The sequence below is a fragment of the Poecile atricapillus genome, chromosome 3, assembly GCF_030490865.1.
Source record: "Poecile atricapillus isolate bPoeAtr1 chromosome 3, bPoeAtr1.hap1, whole genome shotgun sequence".
NCBI classification, from domain to species: Eukaryota; Metazoa; Chordata; class Aves; order Passeriformes; family Paridae; genus Poecile; species Poecile atricapillus.
The window spans coordinates 70,420,435-70,442,455 of record NC_081251.1 but is presented as its reverse complement, the minus strand read 5'-3'; the positions used below and the strand labels follow the sequence as shown (position 1 = coordinate 70,442,455).

Below are 22,021 nucleotides of genomic sequence, written 5' to 3'. Positions count from 1 at the left end.
TAGTCTACTTCTGTCCTAAAATGATGCTGATAAGAAACTGGTAAGACCACAGTGACAGATCTAGGAGAAAATTTCTTGTACAATGATGACAGTGGAAAAGGAGGGAGGATGTTGTTAAATAAAGTTACAATTCCATTGAAACAAGAAAATTCATAAAATAATTTCAAAATAAAGAACATTTCTAGTACAAAGCTATACAGTGTAATTGGCACATGCCACAATAATTTTCTGGTGTGAAATAACACAATGGATTAGGTACAGCCTAAATCACCATCACTTATCATTAATGTGACAAAAACATATTTTTAAAATAGTTGTAGGTGTTCCACTTTCTACAATTATTTAGCACTGAGCAGCTGTTTGCAACCTGGGTGCTATTTTAAAATCTAACTTTGCCTAGAGCATATAATGATTTCTGGTTATCAGCGTGAATGAGAATACAGAGAATTTATTTTAATTCACCCAGAATCATTTTTTCATTTTTTTCATTGTTGAGAAGTATACTCTAGACTGAAGGGTTTTCAGAAGTTATTTGTGAACAAAAAGGAAAACAAAATGAGATTGATGCTGGAATCTCATGCTTAGTACTACCAACTGACATAGTCTGAATCAGAAAAAACAGTTTTTTATTGTTTTGGCCTTCTGTTTGCTTTAAAAAAGAAGGAAGGTAAATCTGTCACTGTTTCAGGTTTTTTTGTGCATGGAATGTTGGAAGACAAATAAAAGTGATTAACCATCCACCAGCTCTTTATGTGGAAATTTCACCCAAAAGTATGTAACTATAAACTACACCGAGATTTTTATGAGACTATGGAGGTAGATTTAGCCTTACGAAAGAAATAAAAACTTCTTTTTCAGGGTGAATAATGAAAACTTATTTGAAGATAGCAGATTTGAGAACCTTTATCTTTTCTTCTTTGTAGTGATCCTTAACTATTGAGAGTTGATTTTACATACTTTTGTTTTACTGGGGTCTGGATAGTCATGTAGGCTCTTCATTTTCAGTCAACATTAAGGAATTTAATCCCAAGCTCTGGCTTTGTTTCATTCAATATTAATGAAAATAATTCTTTTCATGTTCAGAACTTAGTGAAAGAAAAAGAGGCCACAGATGAATAAATATGCATTTTTGAATAAATATGCATTCCTGAAGCAGGAAAGTAAATTAGGAAAGAGTATGTTTGAATATAACTAGAAATATATTTTATTATATTTTAAAATATGTGACATCTTGGCAGTGATTTTAATTTTTGCAGGGTGTAAATTTCTTTTTCTTTAATGTGTAACTCCAAACTAATGACTTAAATAAATGTGATTATTCATTATGCAAACAATTATTCTTTTTATGCAGTGAAAACAAAATGAGATTTCCATCTACATCAACTTTTACATCCAGTGGCTTTCCAAACTTGAAGATTCTGGCACTTACTCAAACTGAAATAACATGGACTGAGGTAATAGCCTTTCCTGATTTTTTAAAAATTTAATATCATTAGGTTTCTGAGGCAAGGAAAGCACAATAAACATTTTTGCAGTGTATTGTTCTACTGAAATCAAATCATCCTTAGAAAAGGTGCTGTGGGGTAACTGTGTTACATATTAACTAATGTACTTCCTACATAATGAAGGAAGTAATATTGGCATAGGAGTCTAATAAGAAGCATTTTACTTCATCTACATCTGTAAATTGCCAAATCAAAATAAAGCAGTTGGAATAAATAAAACAGTTTCATGTCCCAAAGTTTAAGTGATAACTTTTTGGTTCCTGGTAGCTGTTGAAGATTTACCTGTACTTCTCTGCATGCAATAGAACAAATGCAAATGGAAAGAAAATATTTCCTTATGATGAGGAATTCTTGTTTTGGCATCACTTTGCATCAGCGGGAAACTGGATTCATATTTTTGCCCATACTGATGGTTCTTGAACCACATGATGCCTGGTTATTGGCAGCACAGAGCAGAGGAGAAACAAAGCTCTGACTTGTTTCAGGCACTGAAATGTGTGACATTTAAATTACTCTCTCCTGGTATGACATCTTATTAGGAATGAAGTCCCATTGTCAACTATAGTTAGCAGTGGGCCTTTTTTCAGAGATGGGGCTTAGGAAGTGCATCTCAGTGTCACGTTACTTATAATGGCTTCTAAATTCCAAACTGTTATTTGGATTTCTCAGGGTCAGATTTTGTAGTACTGCATTGTAAAATTACATGACTTTTCAGATTTTGGCTGCCAGCTGCTATCCGGTAAAAGAGCACTTAGCAAAACTGGGGCTTGAGTAGAAAGAAGCTTCTTCATTCTCTTGTCTTGCAGCAGGACTAGAGGATGGTCACTGCTGTGTTTTTGTTTAGTGTCCATTCACTGTGCTCTTAAAACTGCCTGTGGGATTTATGGTAGGACAGTTGATAATCCTTCTGTAGGAGCAGCAATATGAATGGTGAAGGGAATGGAAGAATTAAGTGGCTACAAACACTTTAAATGCCATCCAGTCCTCATCAGACTAAATCTATGCATTGTGGTGTTTAAAATGTTGGCACCTGCCAGCAGCTGTCCTTCATTCCTCCACTGGGTGACTGAAAGGCTGTTTGGAGCCATGGCTGCAGGCAGATTAGAGTTCTTCAGGGCTAACTAAATTGCAGTGAGAAAGCCTCAGCTTAGTCAGAGCAATTTAAAATGATGCAGCTTTTGTATTTTTTTTTTTTTAACTGCTTTAGTTAATGATTCGTCATTGGCCATAAAGACATCTTTGGCTCCAAAATCTGCTTTATTAATTTGTTCCAATTCATTCTCTGTAAGTAGGGAGACATAAGCCTGTGCTTGAAAGTGATGTTCCAGGGCAGCCAAACAAAAGGGGAAAAATAAAGGCATGTACCTGACATCAGTACTCTGTGAATAAACAACTTGAAAATGTCACTGCTTAAGCTCTGAGGGGAGTTACTTGAAAAGCCAACTTTTAAATAGAAAATAATAATGAATATAATCCAAGCAAATAAGAAATACATTTAAATTGTCAATGGGGATATAAGCAAAAGTCTTAGGAGTGTTTTGATTAAAATTAAAACAGTTTAATGCTGAACAGCATTTCAAAATTACTTGCTGTTATATGTAAGACTATATGGCATTGAGACAGTTATACTTGTAATTTTTCTTTAGTTTGTTCCTCTGTTTTGAAGTATTTTTCATAGGAGAGGGACATGCTTAACTGTTATGCAATAATACATAGCTCCACATTCACATGCCTTGAGCATCAGTTTTCAAAAAGAATTCTTTCATTAGTATATGATTTGCATATATCTAAATACTGCTGAGATTATTATTATATCAGTAAAAGAGCTTATTACTGTAGAATTGTTGATTGATTGTTCAAAACAAAACATATAACTTTCAAAGGGGAAAAATGTCTATAAAATAACTTAAAGTTAGCAGCCACTGACATAGAAATTGAATTAATACGTTTGAGTGTAATGAATTCATATTTATGGCTCCAAACCCTTTCTTATTCAGCATTTAAATCATAATGTTATATTTGTGATTCTGTTTTCAAACTAAGATTTTATATTCCTAATACAATCTACTATTATACAGGGTAAAAGAAAAATCTGAGTTAGAACAGAAGTGCAGGATCATGCCTCTGACACTAGCAAATAGAAGCAGGTAGTTGGGAAAAATTCTAGGCAAAGGATAAGCACATGGTAAGAACTTCTCAGAAAGTAATCTGGAATTGTGGGGCTTTGTAAGCTCAAGTCTATATACCTCTAATTAACATTTGTGCATTTTTTGTTTCATGACTTAGATATCTAACTGTATTAAGAACCCATTTGAAAATTTTGTTATACCTATAATTTAACATCAATTTAACCTTTTTTGGGTTCTGATATTACTGCCTGATAATTTTATTTAGTAAGTCCATATGTGTTAATATGAAAGTAACTGAGAACAGCTATTCTCTGCTTCGTGGCTTTAATTGTTTAGCTTCTTTGTGCCTTTCCCAATTATACTGTTTGCTTCCTGGGATAAACAGACTAAAGATACAGGAACATTGTGGACTTACATGGTGACAATTGTTTCTTGCTGTCATCTTTATTTCTTTTGCAATAGCTCTTGCATTTCCATTCTTCTGGTTTTGAGCATCAGTAGCTCTCCTCTGGGGGTTTGTTACCTTCCCATCAGCTATCCAAATGAGGCCCCAGTCTTTCCTGAGGGTTAATTCAGTGTCAGGTCTGTGAACTTCTGTTTCTAAGGAAGCTGTTTTAAGCAGTAGCTGGAAATTTGGCAATTTGAGTTTCTTGGAATTGTGCTGTGACCATCATTTGGCAATTTTCTAGTCATTTGGGCAGCCTATTGAAAAATCTTCAGATATTTCAGGTTTGTGCAGTTTATTCCATCCATCCATCCATCCATCCATCCATCCATCCATCCCAATGCAGGGCTGTTGTGGGGCAATCTCTGTCACTCAACATGCACCTCATTTCTCTTGACACTGCAGGTTTCTTGTCATGCTCCTTCATCACCACGGGATAACTATTTTGGTCTACCTTGTTGACATGGGGAAACACTACCAGATTAAAGAGATGAAATATCGTCATTCCCTGCTCTTGCTTTGGAACAGGAAAAGTTGTTATATCTGAACTTTGTGTTTGTGTGTTACAGATATGGCAGCAGGTTGATTTTTCGTATTTTTGGGTGTGAAGCAGTTGAGCTCCAAATCAGAGGCTGCCTCTGGAGGAGATCTGTGTTTACCCTTGGCATGGTGTCTGAGTCAGTTATACAGACCTGCAGCTAAGATGGGCTCGTGCAGCTGTAACAGAGAGAATGGTGCCAAGGAGAGGGGATGATTACAGGAGAAGGGGTCAGCTGTGCACAAAAACAGTTGAATTGGACTGTCCAGATCTCTGAATTCCACTGCTTGTAACCTTTGTAACTTCCTGTATAAACAAGCTTTCAGTGACTGCTGCACACCTGTCTGTCTGTGTTCTTGCATCTCAGAAACTCCGAATCCCCTAGTCAGTTACAGTCACGTTTTGGATAGTTAGGGGCTTAAAAATAATTTGTTATCTACTAATTCCCTTAAAACAGGAATGTAGATCAATGAAAGAGCCCCTGTAAATTTCCCAACCAAAGAAAGGGTAGCAAGGTGAGCTCACACTTATTTTGATTATGGAGAATACACACCAGAAAAAAAACTCAGCAAAAATAATAATTTGCTACTCACAGGCACCAATTTGTAGAAAAGCCATCAGTTCCAGTGCTTATGGAACTCCATGTGCTAAAACTGCACAATTTTTGACACTTTCACAATTGCAGAATAATTTCACAATACAGAACTATTTTATGCCATCAATTTATATCATCTTGTAATAAGTGTTTATTTTTAAAAGTTGCTTTACCTCCTTTTTCTCCTCTTGTGAATCAAAAAACAGCATAAAGAAAAAGTATCTTTTATGCAATTTCAGGGCATAAGATCTAAAACAAAAGTATCTTTGTTCAATTTGTAGCCCTTTTTGAATTTATTTATTTTCTTTAGAGAACTTGAAAATTTCAGGATGTGTTGAATTAATGGAGTTCTTGGCTTTTAGTGGGTTATAGGCTGGCACAGTCCCAAGACAGAAAAGGCTTCAAGCTCTGATAAGTTAAGATATTAAAAAATATTGTCAGACGTGATGAGATATGTGTGTTAGCTGGTTCTGGAACTTCTGCATATATATAGAGAGAGTTTGTACAGCCAGTTCCTCACCTCATCATAGGGAAAACCTGGTCACTCCAACTCACTGAATAAATTAACTCAGTTTCCAGGTCACTTAGTTTCCAGTCTCAGCTGTGAGGGTGGCCACAAGCTTGGGACTTACAGTCGTGACTGCAGAACCCCTTTGATGTCATCTGTGCTGGTAGATCCAGGTACAGGAGAGCAATCTGGAAGAAAGGGAAGACTAGGAAATCTTTAATAATTGTTCCTCTGGTTTGGGGAGCCATAGCTTGTTCTGAACCCATTCACAGCAAATTCGCATGAAGTATAATTTCTGAAGTATTTTTCCCATCTTTTGTTATATTAAATAAAGTTTTGCTCTTAGGTTCTTCTTTGTGCTCAAGGATGGCCAGTACTTGAAGAGTTGTACCTTTCTTCTAATAATATTACAGTTTTGGAAAGGTGAGTAACATGAGTCAGTCAGCTGTTAGCCACTGATGTATCACAAAGTTACTTAGAACATGAAGTTACATTCCTGTAACATATATATCACCGTGACAATAATTGAAGCAAATTTCATGTTATGTACTTCAGAACATTCATAAATGTGCACAACTGTGTGCATGTGATTATATACTTAGGAAAACAGTGTTTTCGTTGGCCAATAACTTAAAATATTCTGTGTTTGTGTTTGTTTTTTCCAATGTGTCAGGCCTGATAATGTCCTGCAGACCCTGAAGTTGTTAGACCTTTCAGACAACCAGTTGCTGGATGGAAATCAGATGCATCTAATAGCACAGCTCCCCAGGTAGCTGTAAACAAATTTGCTGGAAATTCTTTGTCCTACATATTCATCTCTGTAGTCCTTGTTGGCTGAAATATGATAGTATTGATGTTGCATGAAAGATTCATGAGATCTTGAAGTAGAGGCATTTTGCCCTCTTGAGGAGAGTAACTGCATTATTTAGTTGAGCTGTTTTAATATAATCTTGTTTTTGTTGTATAATAACACATTCTTCAGCTGTGTGTTATTAGGTTTTCATTATACACTTATGAAATGAAAGTGATTTACCACATTTTGCTAATTTGCAGAATTATCATCTTTCCCTGTACACCAAAACAGCAGCCATGATTTTCAATAGCCACAAGCTATTTAAAAAAAAAAATCATTTAGAAAAATCACACATTTTAAATCCAGGAGCCATTCTGAAAGCTTGAAATTGTTGCACTTACTCACTGAAAATTTTATTCCCTGAACACTGCTGAAGTCTGGGTACTGTCTGTGAGGCTGCTTTTCATTTATCAGTGATGCTGCACCACATCAAAAGCTGCAGATCTTTATAAAGAAAAGAAAAAAAAAACTAGGTTGTATTTCTTTGCAAAAAACTTCCTGTGCCACATACAGTGATCATTGTATTTATTAAATTTCAGATTAGAACAGCTAATACTTAGAAACACTGGGATATCTTCTATACAGTTTCCTGATGTTGCATTTGGTATGTAAAAGAAGTAATTTATTTATACTTTTAAAATTCTGTTTATTTAAAGTTTTCACTGTCATCTTCTTACTCTTTTCCTAGGATGCAAGACTAAAATGTTTCCTTCACTAAAACGCCTTGCAATAAATGGCAATAAAATATCACAGGTAGGTTAGATTGTGATGATTTCACATTTTGTAAGTACATGTATCTTTGTTACAAGTAACTTGAAGTTCTGCTTTTTAAAATTTTCTTTGATTGTAAGTGTAAGATTCTGAGGTAACGAACACTTCGGTCAAAACAGAGGCATAATTTAAAAATAATTAATAATAATTTAAAAATGTAAAAACATTTCTCTAACAGTTTAAACACATTTATGTTATAGCAGCTGCCTCATAATTCCTCTCACAGAATTCTAATCATCTAAAATTCTGACTAATTCCTTGGTTTGCTTTGGTTTTTAATTAAATGGAGTGCAGTTCTTTCCTTAGCTAAATGAACAGCATCTAAGTACTTGGTTCTGATGATCAAAATAATTTTTCCAGTCATGTTTGTTGTACGTGAAAATTCAGTGTTATCAGGAATTGTTCTGAAATGAAGTTATATTTTATATTTCCTCAAAAGTCTCTTCCCTTCCATTTCAGTGGTCATCTATCAATGAGCTTGATAAACTGCCAAGTTTGCGGGCACTGCAGTGTAACAATAATCCCTTCGTGGACACAGAGAAGAACCCAGAGACCCTGACACAGCTCATTATTGCCAAGATCAGTCAGTTGGAAGTTCTGAACAACTGTGAGGTATGTGATATTTCAACAAATTGCATGAGTCTGGCAGAAACTTTAAATCACTGCCTGAGGAATTGTTTTCAGTTTCTTTTAAGATGATGGATTGCTTGGATGCAGGAAAAGTAGTGCTAACTAGTAGCTAACTAGTCCATCCCCTTGTCAGCAGGGCAGTCAGTAGGGCTACAAGACTGAGCCCTCCTTGTGAGCATTGGTAACTCAGTGGGGACTTGGACAAGATGGGTCAATGGTGGTTTTCTCTCAGCCCCTGAATTGTGTTGAAGTTGAGGACCGTTAACAAAAACCATACTCTTAAAAAAAAAAGAAAAAAAAAAAGAAAAAGCAGCTTAGTCAGATCTGTTTCAGTGACAGCAATACCAACATTTGCCTTCTGCAATGGAAAAATACCATAATGCACACCAAATCAAAATTTCAGCAAATGTTTGTCGTAAAGGGGAGCAGAGGCAGCATCTGATCCATTGCTACAGAAAACATCCTTGTACCATGATACACAGCAAAATCTTTGCTTAGATACTCATTTATGGCTCAGTGAGTACACAGAGGGGCTTTAAGACTCCTAATGGCTCTAAAATGTACTGAATATATGGATCAGTCAGTATTTGGAGCATGGTTTGTAAGATTCTTGGTAGCATTAAAACATACTGAACACCAAGTAAGACCAAGGAGTCTGTGGCATTGATTAGATTTTATTCTCTGGAAAGTTATATAATAGAATTATGTGTCATTCCTGTGTCAGTACAGATCCTTCCCGTTGAAAGAAAAGGAGCAGAGCTTGATTATCGCAGAATATTTGGAAAGGACTGGCTAGAAGCTGGTGGGCACTGGAACCCAGAGAAAAACAAACCAAGTGAAGAATTTCTTGCTGCCCATCCCAGATATCAAGCACTCTGTCTTAGTAAGTACAAGCAGAGTACAATAGCATTTCCTCACCTCTGGCATTGTGGCAGCACTGGTTTGGTCTGTTTTCAATTTCTCTTCCCCTTGGTCCTTTTTCCACATGGAAAGCCCATCCACTGGTGAGCCTCTGTGCCGGTGGGCTTTTGCTCCTGTGGGGCAGCTGCACAGAACTGCACCCTTCAGGGCACTGCTGCCTCAGGAACTCGGGCTCCCTGCCTTGGAGACCCCAGCACCTGTGAGCATCCACTCCCCCACTGCTGCTGAGCAGGCAGTAGCTCTCTCAGCAGTGGGAATGTTAAGCAGCTCCCCCATGTCCTGAGTGCTGCAGCAGCTGAAAAAGACTCACGTCTGCAGCGCTGCGTGGTGCAGGAGCTACCACGTCTGTGCTGAGGGAACTCGTGCCTCATTCTGCACCACAGTGGTCTTTAGAGCTCAAGTTTTAGTCTTTGAAGGGTTCTACATGCACTTTTCTTCCAACAGAATATGGAGCACCTGAAGAAGGAGAACTGAAGGGACAACAGCCTTTGACTCTGAAAAACCAGCTCCTGAGTAAGAGGCCAGAAATGGTCAAAATTGTTCCTTCTGCATTTAGAATATTTTATGAGTTTAGTGTCTTCTGGGTGTATATGGAGAAGAAAAAGTTTCAGCTTGTAATTTTGCTTTTCTGAACTGTCTCAGTGAGTTTGGCTGGAAACCTGATTCTGTGTACTCTCTTCTCATTTCCCCTCTAAACCCAAGCCAAAGGATTTTCTCAGCTGAGATTTAATGGAGAACAAACACTATTGATACTCCATTCTGACAGTGTGAATGGCTTCTTTACAGAAGACATCCCAGATTTTAATCTCAACAGCTGCACTGTTTTCTGATACTAACTTTTTTATAACTTCTTAACTTTAGGACAGACAAGAAAAATATGGGTAGCTTTGGTTTGGGGTTGTCTACATATTTAATCTAGGTTACATCTTGCACTTGCAAATTCATGTAGCTGTGTTTCCCAGTTGATAGAAGAACTAAAACTTTTTACTCCATGGGCAAAATAGTATTTTAAAGCATAACATTCTAATGCATTTAGGTGGAAGACTAAATAGAACGAGGAATCTTGTTGGCTAGACATAATATAAACATTTTTTTAAGGATAAGTCTTTTAATCTCTTTAAAATAATTAGGCTAATAATGTCCTTTCAAACTATTTGTATGGTGCTTTTGAGAGGACCAAAAGCCTGTTTTAAACTGAATAAGCAAATTCCATTCTACTGCAGGTTATTTTTAAAAAATGAAGTAGAAATTAAGCATTGTTACATAAATACTCGTTTTGATAAAAAAAACCTATCTTTAAGCATTAGGGAGTCACTTCTACAATAATTTACCAAAGATGAATAAAAACTTGGCTATTTTAATTAATTAATCTTTCAGATAATGACTAAATGCTATCTTAACTGCTCAGATGCAGGCAACCTGCTAATTTTTGAGATCAGGCTGAGCTAAGGGAAACAATTTCTAATAAAATCAGACTAGAAAGACTATGCTTCTGCCAGAACAGGGCTTATCATTCTTTCAATAATGCCTCACCTTTCTTCCTTAAGCTCTGACAATTAAGTGTCCTGAGAAACCTGAACAGAAACCAGTGGAGAAAAAACTACCAGGTATGAAGTCTTGGCTTATATTCAAGCATTTGTTTCATTGCTCCTTTTCAAACAACTGTATGAAAGAATGGCAGCTGCCTCTGGCTTTGTCAGCTCCTGAAAGCTTTTCCTCTGTCATATAAAGAAATGACAAAGGAAGAAAATGTTTGAAAAAGTCATTATTCTTCTGGCCTTCATGCTTACTTTCAGTCCAACTTGAAGATGGAAAGTTGATGCTTGTCTTATGACCTCTGCTGCTGGTTTCATGACTAATGAGTCTGAGGCAATTAAAGCCCAGTTAAGAGGGATGAAAGCTGGTGGATGTGTTAACCAAGCAACCAGACCATGAAGTCTTAAAAGGCAACCACATAGTGTGTAAATCTAGATATTGAGGTCTGGTATCTAATACATGAAGTTAGAAATCTAGTTCTGACCTCCATCAAATTTGTCTTTTGAAGTTTTAGTGCCTGTAGTGAGACTAAAATGAATTAAGACCATTGCAAATTGGGCTGTTTTCGAAATTGGATGTTTTCGAAAGATGCATCATAATGAAGTCTGAGAGAAAAGAAGTATTCAAGCTTTAGTCTAAAATAAAAACCACATTTATTACCACAAGTTGCATAAAATCAGATAGATACAGCTTTTACAAAAATGTTTGATAGAAAAATATTTGTCTAAGTACAATGTGTGGTATTACAGGAATAACTCACTATTGCTGTGCCTTTAGATAAAGCTTCAAAAGAAGTGAAAGTTCAACCAAAATACTGAGTTTATCTATTGCAAACACAGGTATCACCCCTGGAACAAACTACATCTACTCATTCGAGATCCATTACAAAAAATACCCCTTCCTATTACAGACTTCATAATATAAACAACTCTGCTAACAATGTGTTTGGGACTATTAACTCAATACCATTCCTATGAATACCATTGGTTCCACAGTGCCATTTGCTTACTTGTGCTGGGAAAGCCAATTCCTGGTAATAAAAACTGCAAGGAACAGTTGCCAGATGCAAGTAGTCAGAACCTGGCTGGTGTGTGTCCCAAAGGTCACTTAGTTTAGCACGTAGAAATACAAACAAAACACTTTAATTTGGTATATGGGATCTGTAGTAGCACATCCTGCCCTAACCACCACAGGTTAAACCATTTTCCACTTGACAGTAGCAGATATTTCAGGTACCAAAGACATTATTGCAGTGTTAGAACTGAAGCAGCAATACAGCCTTTCACTGTTGGTATAAGCAAGTAAAGTGAAATGCTGGTACTTTGCTACAGCTCAGTGGCAGCAGCATTTTTCTAATGACTTTTCTTTCCCTCCCCTCAACAGAGTCTATGACTATTCAGAAGGTCAAAGGATTGCTCTATCGACTATTTAAAATTCCTGGTTCAGAACTGAAACTGTCCTACGAAAGTTCTAAAGTGAGTTAAAAGTGGGTATTCAACAACAAAATATTTCATGCTGCTAAAGGTCCATAGCATGTTTCTAAAATACTATCTAAAGAAATTCATTTCACTTGAGGAAGGCTGTCTTCATGCTGTAATTTAGGACCTAATTTCATTCCTGTAATATGACTGATTCTCTCTGACTGCAATTGTCTGCTATTTGGTTTACATTAAGGGATTTCAGTTTAAGTCTGATTAGGTTTTTTTTTGCTTTCTTATTCTAGTTGGAAGGAAAAGAAGTCAAACTAGACAATGACTTAAAGCCTTTGCAGTTTTACTCAATAGAAAGTGGAGATTGTGTGTTAGTACGGTGGTAAGAAGGGACTCTCTTGCTGGACTAAAGGAAAAGCTGACACAGAACTGCAAAAGAGAGACACATGGACAGCCTGTGCCTGAACAGACATATAGGTGAATATGAGTTTCACATGTGGCACCAGAGGACTGTGCAATTGTACTTTCAGCTCCTCAACTTGATCGTCAGCCTCCATGAAAACATCTGCTCATTTGTCCTACTGGAGAGATACCAAATAGTGCTTAAATGCTTTAATTAAATAAAACTCAAAGACACCCTTTTGCCAATTTTATACTGCCTTCCCTCAGCAGTGTGAGAATTTGTTTTACTGAACCAAATACAGGGTTTACTGACAAGACAAGATTAGTGCAGCACTGAGAGGCCACCTGCTCTTTGCTTTCACCTACATCCAATGACCTTAAAGTGAACAAAACCCAGTAGTAATTTTAGAAGTATCTACCTTAGATGATTTGGGTCAAAATCTGCCAGACCTTTCTTCTACCCTACAGTATTAACATACCACATTATAAAGAAGTTCTCAGCACACTGCAAGGCATTGCTAATTATTTTATAATCTTATGCGTGCTGTTCTTTGATCTTATTTTACTTTTACTTGTGTAACCTCAGATTCCAATCTAGTAACACAGTGAGCTCTAAGAAATCCCTCCTAAATCAGGCCAACTTTGTAGTACTTGAAGATTTGGTATAAGCAAACCTTGATTTTATTTCTGTCTAAATGACAGTGGTATAAACAAACTGATCACAAATCCTGGCCCCCATTGCTGTCCCCATCCCTGCACAGATGAGGACAACTCCTTAGCACAGAACCTGCTGCAGCAAGACTTACCAATTGCCCTGGTGCTGAGCACAACTCTCCACAGGATCCTGGAACAGCCCTATACTGAGTCAAATCAGTAGTGCTTTAATTTACAAAAGACAGGCTAGTTGGCATTCTTATGTGCATTTATTAATTACAAGTAGGTCTTTGACTTTTTATAAAAAGGATTTTTTTTTAATATTGAACATTTTGGTTTTTGTCTGATCAACATCTACACTATAGAAAACGAATAGTATCAGTCCACTCGTGATTATCAAAAGGGATGTGCAAATATTGTTATACTTTAGTTGAAACCCAACATTAAAGGTTACCTTAATATTTCTTATTCCATGAATGAATCCAAATGTACACTTTTCCATGATCATTATATACTACCCTGTTTTCCAAGGCAAGTCCATCATCTTTCCTCACATCTACATGGATCTCCACACAGTTCCTTTAATCTCCAGAGCTCTCCCAGTTCCTGGGGAGAGTACTGGGGGGAAGACAGCATGCCACTCTCACATGTCTTCTCACACAACCAGAGATCATCCTGTTAAGAGAGAGAACCATTTCAACAGGTTTTCTTAGAAAGTATGTAGTCTCCAACAATCTTCACTTCCAAGAATCAATCAATTAAGTGTTAATTGGTTCTAGTAACAAATGTTGCACACAAAGATCCCAAACTGATCTGCTAGACCTGTTCAGAGAACTTGGGGGTAGGGATGGAGTCTGCAGGTGCTTTTGTGGTTTTTCTTTTAAACACATTTTAAAAGATTTTTTTTCCTCTGGATTTTTAATTCAATGGTTATTTAAATTCCTTTTTAAAGAAAAAACATTTATCCTGTTTTATGCTGCTTGGAACAGCAGGCATGTCCTCTTTCTGTAAGGTCAGACAATTCCTTCAGACTTACTTGATATCGCTTGGGTCCTACAGCTGCCATCCAGATGCCCATGCTCACATCTTCACCCTGAGATGACACATCAGAATAAAACATACAGATATGAGCACTAACAAAGCACAAAGCATGACTGTGACCTGGAATAAGCTGCATCATCTACCAGCAGTAAAGAATGGTTACTAAAAACCTACACCAGACTACTGCAGAGGTGTTAAAATAATCCTCCCACCTTCCTCATGATAATACACTGTTCTTACAAAAACAGTATAAAAAACAAGATTATAGCTTCAGAGGTTCTCAGTGCAAAACATCTGTGCTTTGACCTAGAACAGGCACTAAGCATAGCAACCAAAACTACGGCAAAAGCCCACATTAGCCAGGAGAGCCCAACACTAACACTTGAGCAATGTTCTTTCTGACTCACCCAGTACATGCTGTTCCCCAGACCACTTTAACAGAGAAAAACTGAACCAGTCTTTATTACCTGGTACGTTTTTAATCTTTCAGAGTTGCTTGCCAGCCACTGCACAATGTCTTTGGAGATTACATAGCCAGATCCACAAGCAAAGGCTGGGTATGCAGGACTTGGATACTCCAGTTCTTGCCATTTCCCAGTTCGATCAACTGCCCAATTTAGTCTGAAACTGAAGACCATGTTAGACATGAGATGTTTCTAGAGAGTCCTCTGTGGAACCTATGAACATTGATAACAACTGAAATAATACTGGTAACAAATGACTGAGAGGAAGAAGTAGGTGATCCTAATTATAGTTCCTAGTCTTATTTCTCTAAGGCATAAAGCTAAAATTGTAACTGTTGTTTGGTCTCAATCTTGGATAACAAGAGAAAGTTTTCAAAACAGAAACAAAAGCAACATTGCAAGTCAGGTCTGCAGCGTCTGCACCTTGCTGTTGGGTTTTGAACTAGCCTTACCTATTTTCTAACAGGGGCATCTGTGTCTTGCTAATTAATCCCTGCAGTTAATCAACATGACACAAAGGCAGTGCCTCCAGCAGGGATGCAGATAGCGATGTTATGCAACCCATTTTCCTGTTAAAACTAGTGGCTGCTTAAAAATCAGGAAGCAGTACCTTCTCTAAGCTGTTTTCCAAATGAAGCTCAACAAAGGAGATGTTCAAAGGCTGCCATCACTGAATTACAAAAAAACCTCTTCCTGGCAGTGGTGTTCTCTAAGGAAGGCTTCATGCACTCCTCGAGGCTTGCAGGAAGCAGTCTCTGTTGGCATCATCTCCCCACACGCTCCCAGTGTGGCAGAGCTCGCTGCCGCACTGTGCAGTGCTATGGACCCTGTCAAATGCCGAGTGAGGCACTGAGAAGCATCCTGCTTTTCCTGTTTGGGAGCAAGCTGCTGTTGCACTCCTCTGGCCTCACAAATACCTCATGCACTCATAGCTAAGAGACCTAACTGTGTCAATGCAGCAGGGTCTCCTCGCTCCTGTTTTACAAAGAGGTTCAGCATTGCTGATTTCTAGTCATCAAGCAGCTGAAAGCTTCAGTGAGCTACCAAGAACTGTCACCTCAGACAACAGCCCTGAAAAGGAGGAATTAATTACAGCTGAGTGGCAGATGTGTTACCAGATTCTGCCCATACTCAACTGAAGCTGACATCTTAAAGCACAAAGTAAATAAAAGTCTCAGCTGATACCTGAATTCACTTTAGACCCAGTATCTTCCACTCTGTGGAATCACAGCACGAAGGGTTTAACCCCCTCCAGGACCGAGAAACATCTGCTTTGATAATAATTTTATACTTTCCTAGTTATTTCTGTGCTGTTCCCTACACATAACTTGCCAGACCTGAAGACTGTGATTATTAAAGATTTTACACTCAAAGATGTCACTGATACAGATCTTTGAGATAATCACAAGATAACCAACTGTTTCACACACTTGACCACACACCTTATTAAATTACTTTATGAGTAAGCAACAGGCAGGACCAGGTTTGTGAAACAAAGCAGCAAAGGCCTGCTATTCTTCAATGCGCAGAGGGCAACATGAAGACACACTGTACCATTATGCTATATTGAATGCTACGTTTCTGCTACACTGGATGTCATACCAGAGCTGCAATGCATTCCATGGATGGAAGGGAAGATATGGGCTATTTGGATCATCGTGGTTATTCACAGTTGTAATACAGGCTGGGGAAGTTCACTCAAAAATTTATTATTCAGTTCTGCTATTTTGAACAGCAGAAATGGGTAGCAATGCCTGAAATTCACAGATATTACAATAAAGTGTAAACCATAACCAAAATCTTGTTTCTGCTTTTTACCCCACTTCTTCAAGCCCACCAGAAAAATCACATCACAAGAAGTAATATTTGTAGTTCTGTAGTATGTACTTTCCTTTTAACTTCACTGTAATTGCTGGAAAATTCTTAATTACTCAAGTACCACAACAAAGATGTCCATAATACAACACATTTTAAAACCAGGTAAGATATTCAGCAAGTTTAAATCATTCTAAAGCCATACTCTGGAAAGTTCTTGTAAAGGACTGATTTCTGATTCTGACATTCAAAGTTCTAACATACAGAAGTCCTGCTTCTTACAACTAGCTTCCTTAGGCATAGGAGGGGAACCCACATGAAAACACCTAAATCACTGAACCATTCTCTAAAGAAATGGTATCTATCTCTTAAAGATAATTTTAAAAAACAACTTACTTTCCCCACCAAATATTTGGCCTGTCCAATTTTTTCTGCATTATCCTGTTAAAAACAGCTTCCAAATCAATGTAACAGTCATCATCAGTCTTCAGCAACAAGTCAAAACTTGTTGATTCAACTGTCCTGTAGCCAAAAAGAAAAGTGATGAGATGCTGAGCTGCACACCACAAACTACAGACAGTACACTCTGCAAGGGTTTTTTTGGGATGCAGGGGGGGGTAAGCAAAAGGGAAGGAATGTCTTTCCTGCCCTTGACTTCTAAATGTTTTCTCTATCAACCACGGCTGATTGTTTGTCCTTCAATGGAGATGGAGCTGTATCCTATGATGATCTTACAACATGGACTTTTGTATGAGCAGAAGAAAACAAATTTCAAGTTTTGTTCTCTAGGACAGATAGTGGATTTACTAATGAAACCATCTTAAGCAGTATTGACCTCAGAGGGATATGAATCCCTGATGTAGGGACTGTGATGCAGGAATCACAGCTGCTAAAAGCCACTGGCTACACGTCAGTAGCCTACTTTCAGGACAAGACAGTCAGTTCAAGGGCAATGAGAAAGTTGTAGGTGGTAAAAAACATCTGTGGAAACAACTCTGTACTTACTCTGTCTCTGTAAATGCACCCTTCAGATATGAAAAATGTTATCTTTAACTGTCTGAAATGGCTGAATGTGACATGCATAAATTTACCAAAAAAGACTAAGATTCTAGGGATCATAGCTGGGTTGGTTACAAATATTTGTAAGGGTAACTCCTTACAACAAGAAAGGTATATTTAAAAGCCTTTTATTACTAAATCTTGAAAAATTGCTAATCTCTAAGAAATTATCACAAAGATCTAAATCTTGACATGCAAACCTGCTTTTTAGAACTGAAAGCATGGTTCAGTTTTTCAGTTACATCCATAGCTATGGAGTTTGTGAAGTAAGTGCATAATCTTGCAAGCAATTAAACTGAATTTTGGCTAAATTACAACTGTCAACTATATTTCTTACTCCACAGCAGCATCAATTAACTGAAACAGTTGTCTCAGAGTAACAGAAGTCACTGCAAATTAGAGATAGAAACTTACTACCATTCAGATTCAGCACACACAATGCATTACACTATGAAAATTCTTCCTGTCAGCCTTCTGTCCTCCCTGTACAGGAGCTTCCAACCCTTCCCCTCCACTCAGCACTGGTGTGGCCACATCTGGACAACAGATGTGCAGTCTCGGACTCCTCAGTACAAGTACAAGTATGGGATACAGCCATACTGGGTGGAGAGTGCAGCAAAGGCCCATCAAGATGATTATGGGACCAGAGCAATGGCCACAAACCAAAATATTGAGTATGTATACTAACTGGCCAAAAGACATCCTTTCAAATACTAAAACTGCTAGCTTTCAGTTAGATACAAATGAAAAGAAATTACATGGAGAAACACAATTTTTTACACCTGGACTCTTAGAGCAGAAGCCTGTCTTGCCAGCTCTTGTGCTGATTTAAGGCACCAAGGGTCAGCATTCAAAAAAACTACAGGCACTGCCACTTTACTCACTACATGCACCCAAAACTGTGAGAGAGAAACGCAACTTAATGGAGTAAATCACATAAGGCATGTGTTTCATGGAACCTATAAAATAACATAATCTGCTGAATCATCTTGCCCTACAAACAGCACCATTCCTAAGAGAAAATAAGGAAATACTTTCTTTTCAACTTACCATCGGTAGAAGTTCAGCAATTTGGAGGGAACGTTTCTGTAAGTGTCAATCACATCCACAAAAACAATGTCATCATAGGTACTGCTTTCTTCCTTCAATAAAGTGTCTTCTTTCTCAAGGTTTTTAATGTGACTTGTAAACCTTTCTGGGCGAGTATGGAGGCTTTTTAAAAGAGCATCACCTTCTGAAAGAAACAGCACCCATTATTAAACAAAGATGCATACCTACATATTATTTCACATTTCTCCTGGATCATACAGGGCACACATTGACAAAATTAATCTGAAGAAGCATTCAAATTAATGGGGTTATGAAAATCCTGTACTTAATTTTAAAATTTCTACAAAATGGTAAAAGTTGCAGAACTACAAAGAAATGTATTTTTGTGTAAGGTCTGACACTGAAAGCTTAAAGTAAAAAAGTATTCTCTTCCTTTTCAGTAATAAAATAATTCAACTCTTTAAGGTTCCTTAATATATGGAACAGTCTGGGACTTCTCTATTACTCTTACCTGTAGAGTAAAAAGGCCACTGTCAATTACTCCTAAGTATATGTACCTGGCATAAAAAAATAAACACACAAACAAACAATGCTGTGCTAAGTATAATCAAATAGGCATTGCTTTGATGTAGCACAGATGGCCCCTGCTGAACCCCCTCACGTAACTGCAGGTAAAAGCTAAAAATATATTGCAGATAAGGTGGTAGTTTGTGGTTTCACAAAGATGGAAGGGCTTTAGCACACAACTCATTTCAGGCTCTGCCCAATTATATCTGCCAGGCCTAGCTACAAAAACACAGCCAGAAGACTCTCAAAACCACTGCTTATATTGGCTTTAATGGACCAAAAAGAACACATTGACTCCAGCAATGTGTAGCCAAAATCTTAGAAATTAGAAATAGCTCCTATAAAATCTCTGAACATTCTGCTGAAAAAGGTGCAAAAGAGCAACAATAGGGATGGAAACTGCTTGTCCATATTAAACATTGTGTACAGTACCTCTAACTGCAGCAGAACTGGAAAGAAGTGTGAAAAATATCAGGGAAAGATTTCTTTGCATGACATTTTTTAACTTGATTTTGGATAACGAAAAACCAAGAAGAGAGTCTGGATAAAAAGACAAAGGGATGCAAAGGAGTGGCTGACAAAAGGCAAGCAAAGCAACCACATCAGGACATTGACTTTAAGCATAAAAGAGCCAGGAAGAAAATGTTTCTAATAAAAGAAAACCTAGGGTGACTAAGTTCATGGAGACAGCACAAATACTCCGAAGTGTAATTGAAATTACCTGCTTTACCATAACATCAAGTGTCATGCTATGTTTTGTGGACTTACCTTGAATAGTGTAGATAAAACCACCTGCTATTCCCTCCACACCTTCTGTGAGTTCATGTGGCAGTGACCCTTCCCCTGCCTGTTAGGAACAGATTAATGGAAATTGATAGATTAAATCATCTGTCCTTATTGATGTGTTTCCGCTCTGATTTTAAGGTGTGAACTTTTCTGGCAACTAATAATTAAATTAATTTAAAGCTCTGCTGGTTTAGGCACCTGCATAATCCCAGAATCATAAAACATCCCAAGCTGGAAGGGACCCACAACAATCACTGATGTCCAGCTCCTGGTCCTGTGCAGGACCACCCCAAGAATCACACAATGCGCCATGAAAGACTTAGACTAAGATTTTTAACTAAAGTTTTGTGGCATTTTTTTAAAGTTTCACCCAAAACTAGCAGTAGCACTGAAACTTTCAGAATACTAGTTTGAAAGTTGACAGTAAAATGCAAAATTATTCTGGCTAAATTATGACGACACAGGATGTTTAGGCAAGCAATTTGACACGAAAAGAGACACACTGTCAAAAAGCAAATAACCAGACTTTCTCCCATCAGCTGGGATTTTAGCAAAGGATTTTTGACCCACATTTTGCTATCTCTGATATACTGACACTGCTTCACATCTGACAATGAGAGCTTTATTCTCCTCAAAATAAAATGCCACTTGCAAGCATATTTTTTTTGCAAGAAGGCAAAGCAAAATTTTTCTTTTGAGACAAAAGGATAAAGCCAACTGAATTAATGATTTACACAAAGAAACACAGGAAAGTAAAATGCTAAATTCTCAACACTTATAGGAAAAATAGAAACATAGTGGAAAGGAAGATGAGGGGACTTGACTCACTGTAATGACTCTGAAAACACCTCCTCCATCATTCACCATCACTCTATGAAGATTTCTTGAAACCAAGCCCTGAAGATCCTGGCTCTCCCATACAATAGTACCTTCAAAACTCTGGTAAAAGAGCAAAACACTGTTATGCAGGTATACAAAGACTTAAAAAATGGAAGTCAAACAGCTTGGGCTCTTTAAAGTTATTTTAAAGGAGTCAACTTCACACAAGATTTAGCTTGAGTGCACAACATAAATGTTTTACTTATACATGAATAAAAATAAGTTATGTATAAATGAAACATGTCCATGAAACTCAGTAACACATAATCATTCTTTTAAGACTAATCATGAATCTCTATATTAAACTTTTAACAGAAGCCTAGTGTAAAAGACTTTGGCTTTCTAAAATCATCAAAATAGCATTTAAAGGTGACCTGAAGTGAATTTTCAAAAATCAAATATAAAATCCTACATTACAAAGAGAATATATTAAAAGAGATTTGGAAACAAGTTCAGCTTTTATCATTATCTGCCAAACAGAGATCAGAGACTTGATCCTGACACCAGCAAAACTCAAAGAAAAATATGGCCACCTTTACCTCAGAAGAAGTGCCACAAGCTACTGCAGGAGTGACAGAATTCTTACCTCACATCTTGGTTGATAAGGAATAAAAAGACAAGTGAATAATTTCAAAATTTTCTGGTTTTAACTGTCAAATTAGGTTATACCACTCCATGTTTTACATATATATGTGTGTGTGTGTGTGTAAATTCTTCTGAATTTCAAAGGACTTAATCTCAACTTTAAACTGGAGACCCCTAAGAACATACAAAGGAACAGGTGGTAAGTTGTACAAGAGTATTGGTAGAATTTTATTTTTTAAAATTTTTAAAGCAATTTATCCCTTATGAAAAGGTAGGGTTGTTATACTCCTGACTCCTAGATGAGCATATTCCATTTTGTCTCTCCCAGTTTCATAGGAAACACACCGGTTGTTAGTGTGGAACAGAAAAACAATTTGTTTGTAGATGCATCTCTGCTGCTGTAGGAAGTCTATTTACTTATACCAACCTCTCATCTCGTCCCCATTTTAGCTTACCTGTACACTAGAAACCTTCTCCAAAAATTCTCCAGTTACTGAAACACCTGTAAGTCTAGATTAGAGTTCAGCTTACTTTTTTGCTTTCCTCTAGAAGCAGGTCTTAACATCTGCTGCAGTCTCAGTGTTTAATGACAGCTGCGTGTGTATTTCAGAAGTCTCTCATCTATTATTTAAAATGCCAGCTTTATAAGCTAATAATGAAGCTGGCCAGTGTTTATTCAAGCCTGACTTCCATGCTCAATACCTTCCCCTTGTTTCACAGAATCACAGAATAAGCTGAATTGGAAGGGACCCATAAGGATCATCCTATCGAACTCCTGACCCTGCAGGACCATTCCCCAGTCACACCCTCTGCCTTCAAACATTGGCCAAACTATTCTTGAACCCTTGGCTTGGTGCT

General features: G+C 37.4%; 2 protein-coding genes across 14 annotated transcripts in view; one reads left to right on the top strand and one right to left on the bottom strand.

Annotated features, from left to right (window-relative positions):
* GGPS1 (geranylgeranyl diphosphate synthase 1) overlaps positions 1-13,867 on the top strand; it is a 51,702-nt gene extending 37,835 nt beyond the window's left edge. For 8 of the 11 annotated variants that reach the window (XM_058836303.1, XM_058836302.1, XM_058836297.1 and 5 more), the window contains 12 exons: positions 1,352-1,454; positions 5,785-5,883; positions 6,067-6,143; positions 6,394-6,489; positions 7,113-7,177; positions 7,262-7,326; positions 7,804-7,956; positions 8,704-8,857; positions 9,340-9,408; positions 10,443-10,502; positions 11,815-11,906; positions 12,155-13,867. In XM_058836303.1, coding sequence (XP_058692286.1) covers positions 1,352-1,454; positions 5,785-5,883; positions 6,067-6,143; positions 6,394-6,489; positions 7,113-7,177; positions 7,262-7,326; positions 7,804-7,956; positions 8,704-8,857; positions 9,340-9,408; positions 10,443-10,502; positions 11,815-11,906; positions 12,155-12,247 — 1,126 coding nt within the window. In that variant the 3' untranslated portion in view covers positions 12,248-13,867. The remainder of the gene's footprint in view (positions 1-1,351; positions 1,455-5,784; positions 5,884-6,066; positions 6,144-6,393; positions 6,490-7,112; positions 7,178-7,261; positions 7,327-7,803; positions 7,957-8,703; positions 8,858-9,339; positions 9,409-10,442; positions 10,503-11,814; positions 11,907-12,154) is intronic. The other 3 variants (XM_058836305.1, XM_058836301.1, XM_058836298.1) reach the window with 1 other exon arrangement.
* The window catches only part of B3GALNT2 (beta-1,3-N-acetylgalactosaminyltransferase 2), a 29,796-nt gene continuing 19,962 nt past the window's right edge, over positions 12,188-22,021 (bottom strand). The window contains exons 6-12 of one of the 3 annotated variants that reach the window (XM_058836317.1): positions 20,528-20,638; positions 19,682-19,760; positions 18,347-18,527; positions 16,634-16,759; positions 14,426-14,585; positions 13,954-14,010; positions 12,188-13,592 (exon numbers count right to left, since the gene is read on the bottom strand). In XM_058836317.1, the coding sequence (XP_058692300.1) occupies positions 13,458-13,592; positions 13,954-14,010; positions 14,426-14,585; positions 16,634-16,759; positions 18,347-18,527; positions 19,682-19,760; positions 20,528-20,638 (849 nt within the window). In that variant the 3' untranslated portion in view covers positions 12,188-13,457. Of the gene's footprint in view, positions 13,593-13,953; positions 14,011-14,425; positions 14,586-16,633; positions 16,760-18,346; positions 18,531-19,681; positions 19,761-20,527; positions 20,639-22,021 lie in introns of all 3 variants that reach the window. The other 2 variants (XM_058836316.1, XM_058836318.1) reach the window with 2 other exon arrangements.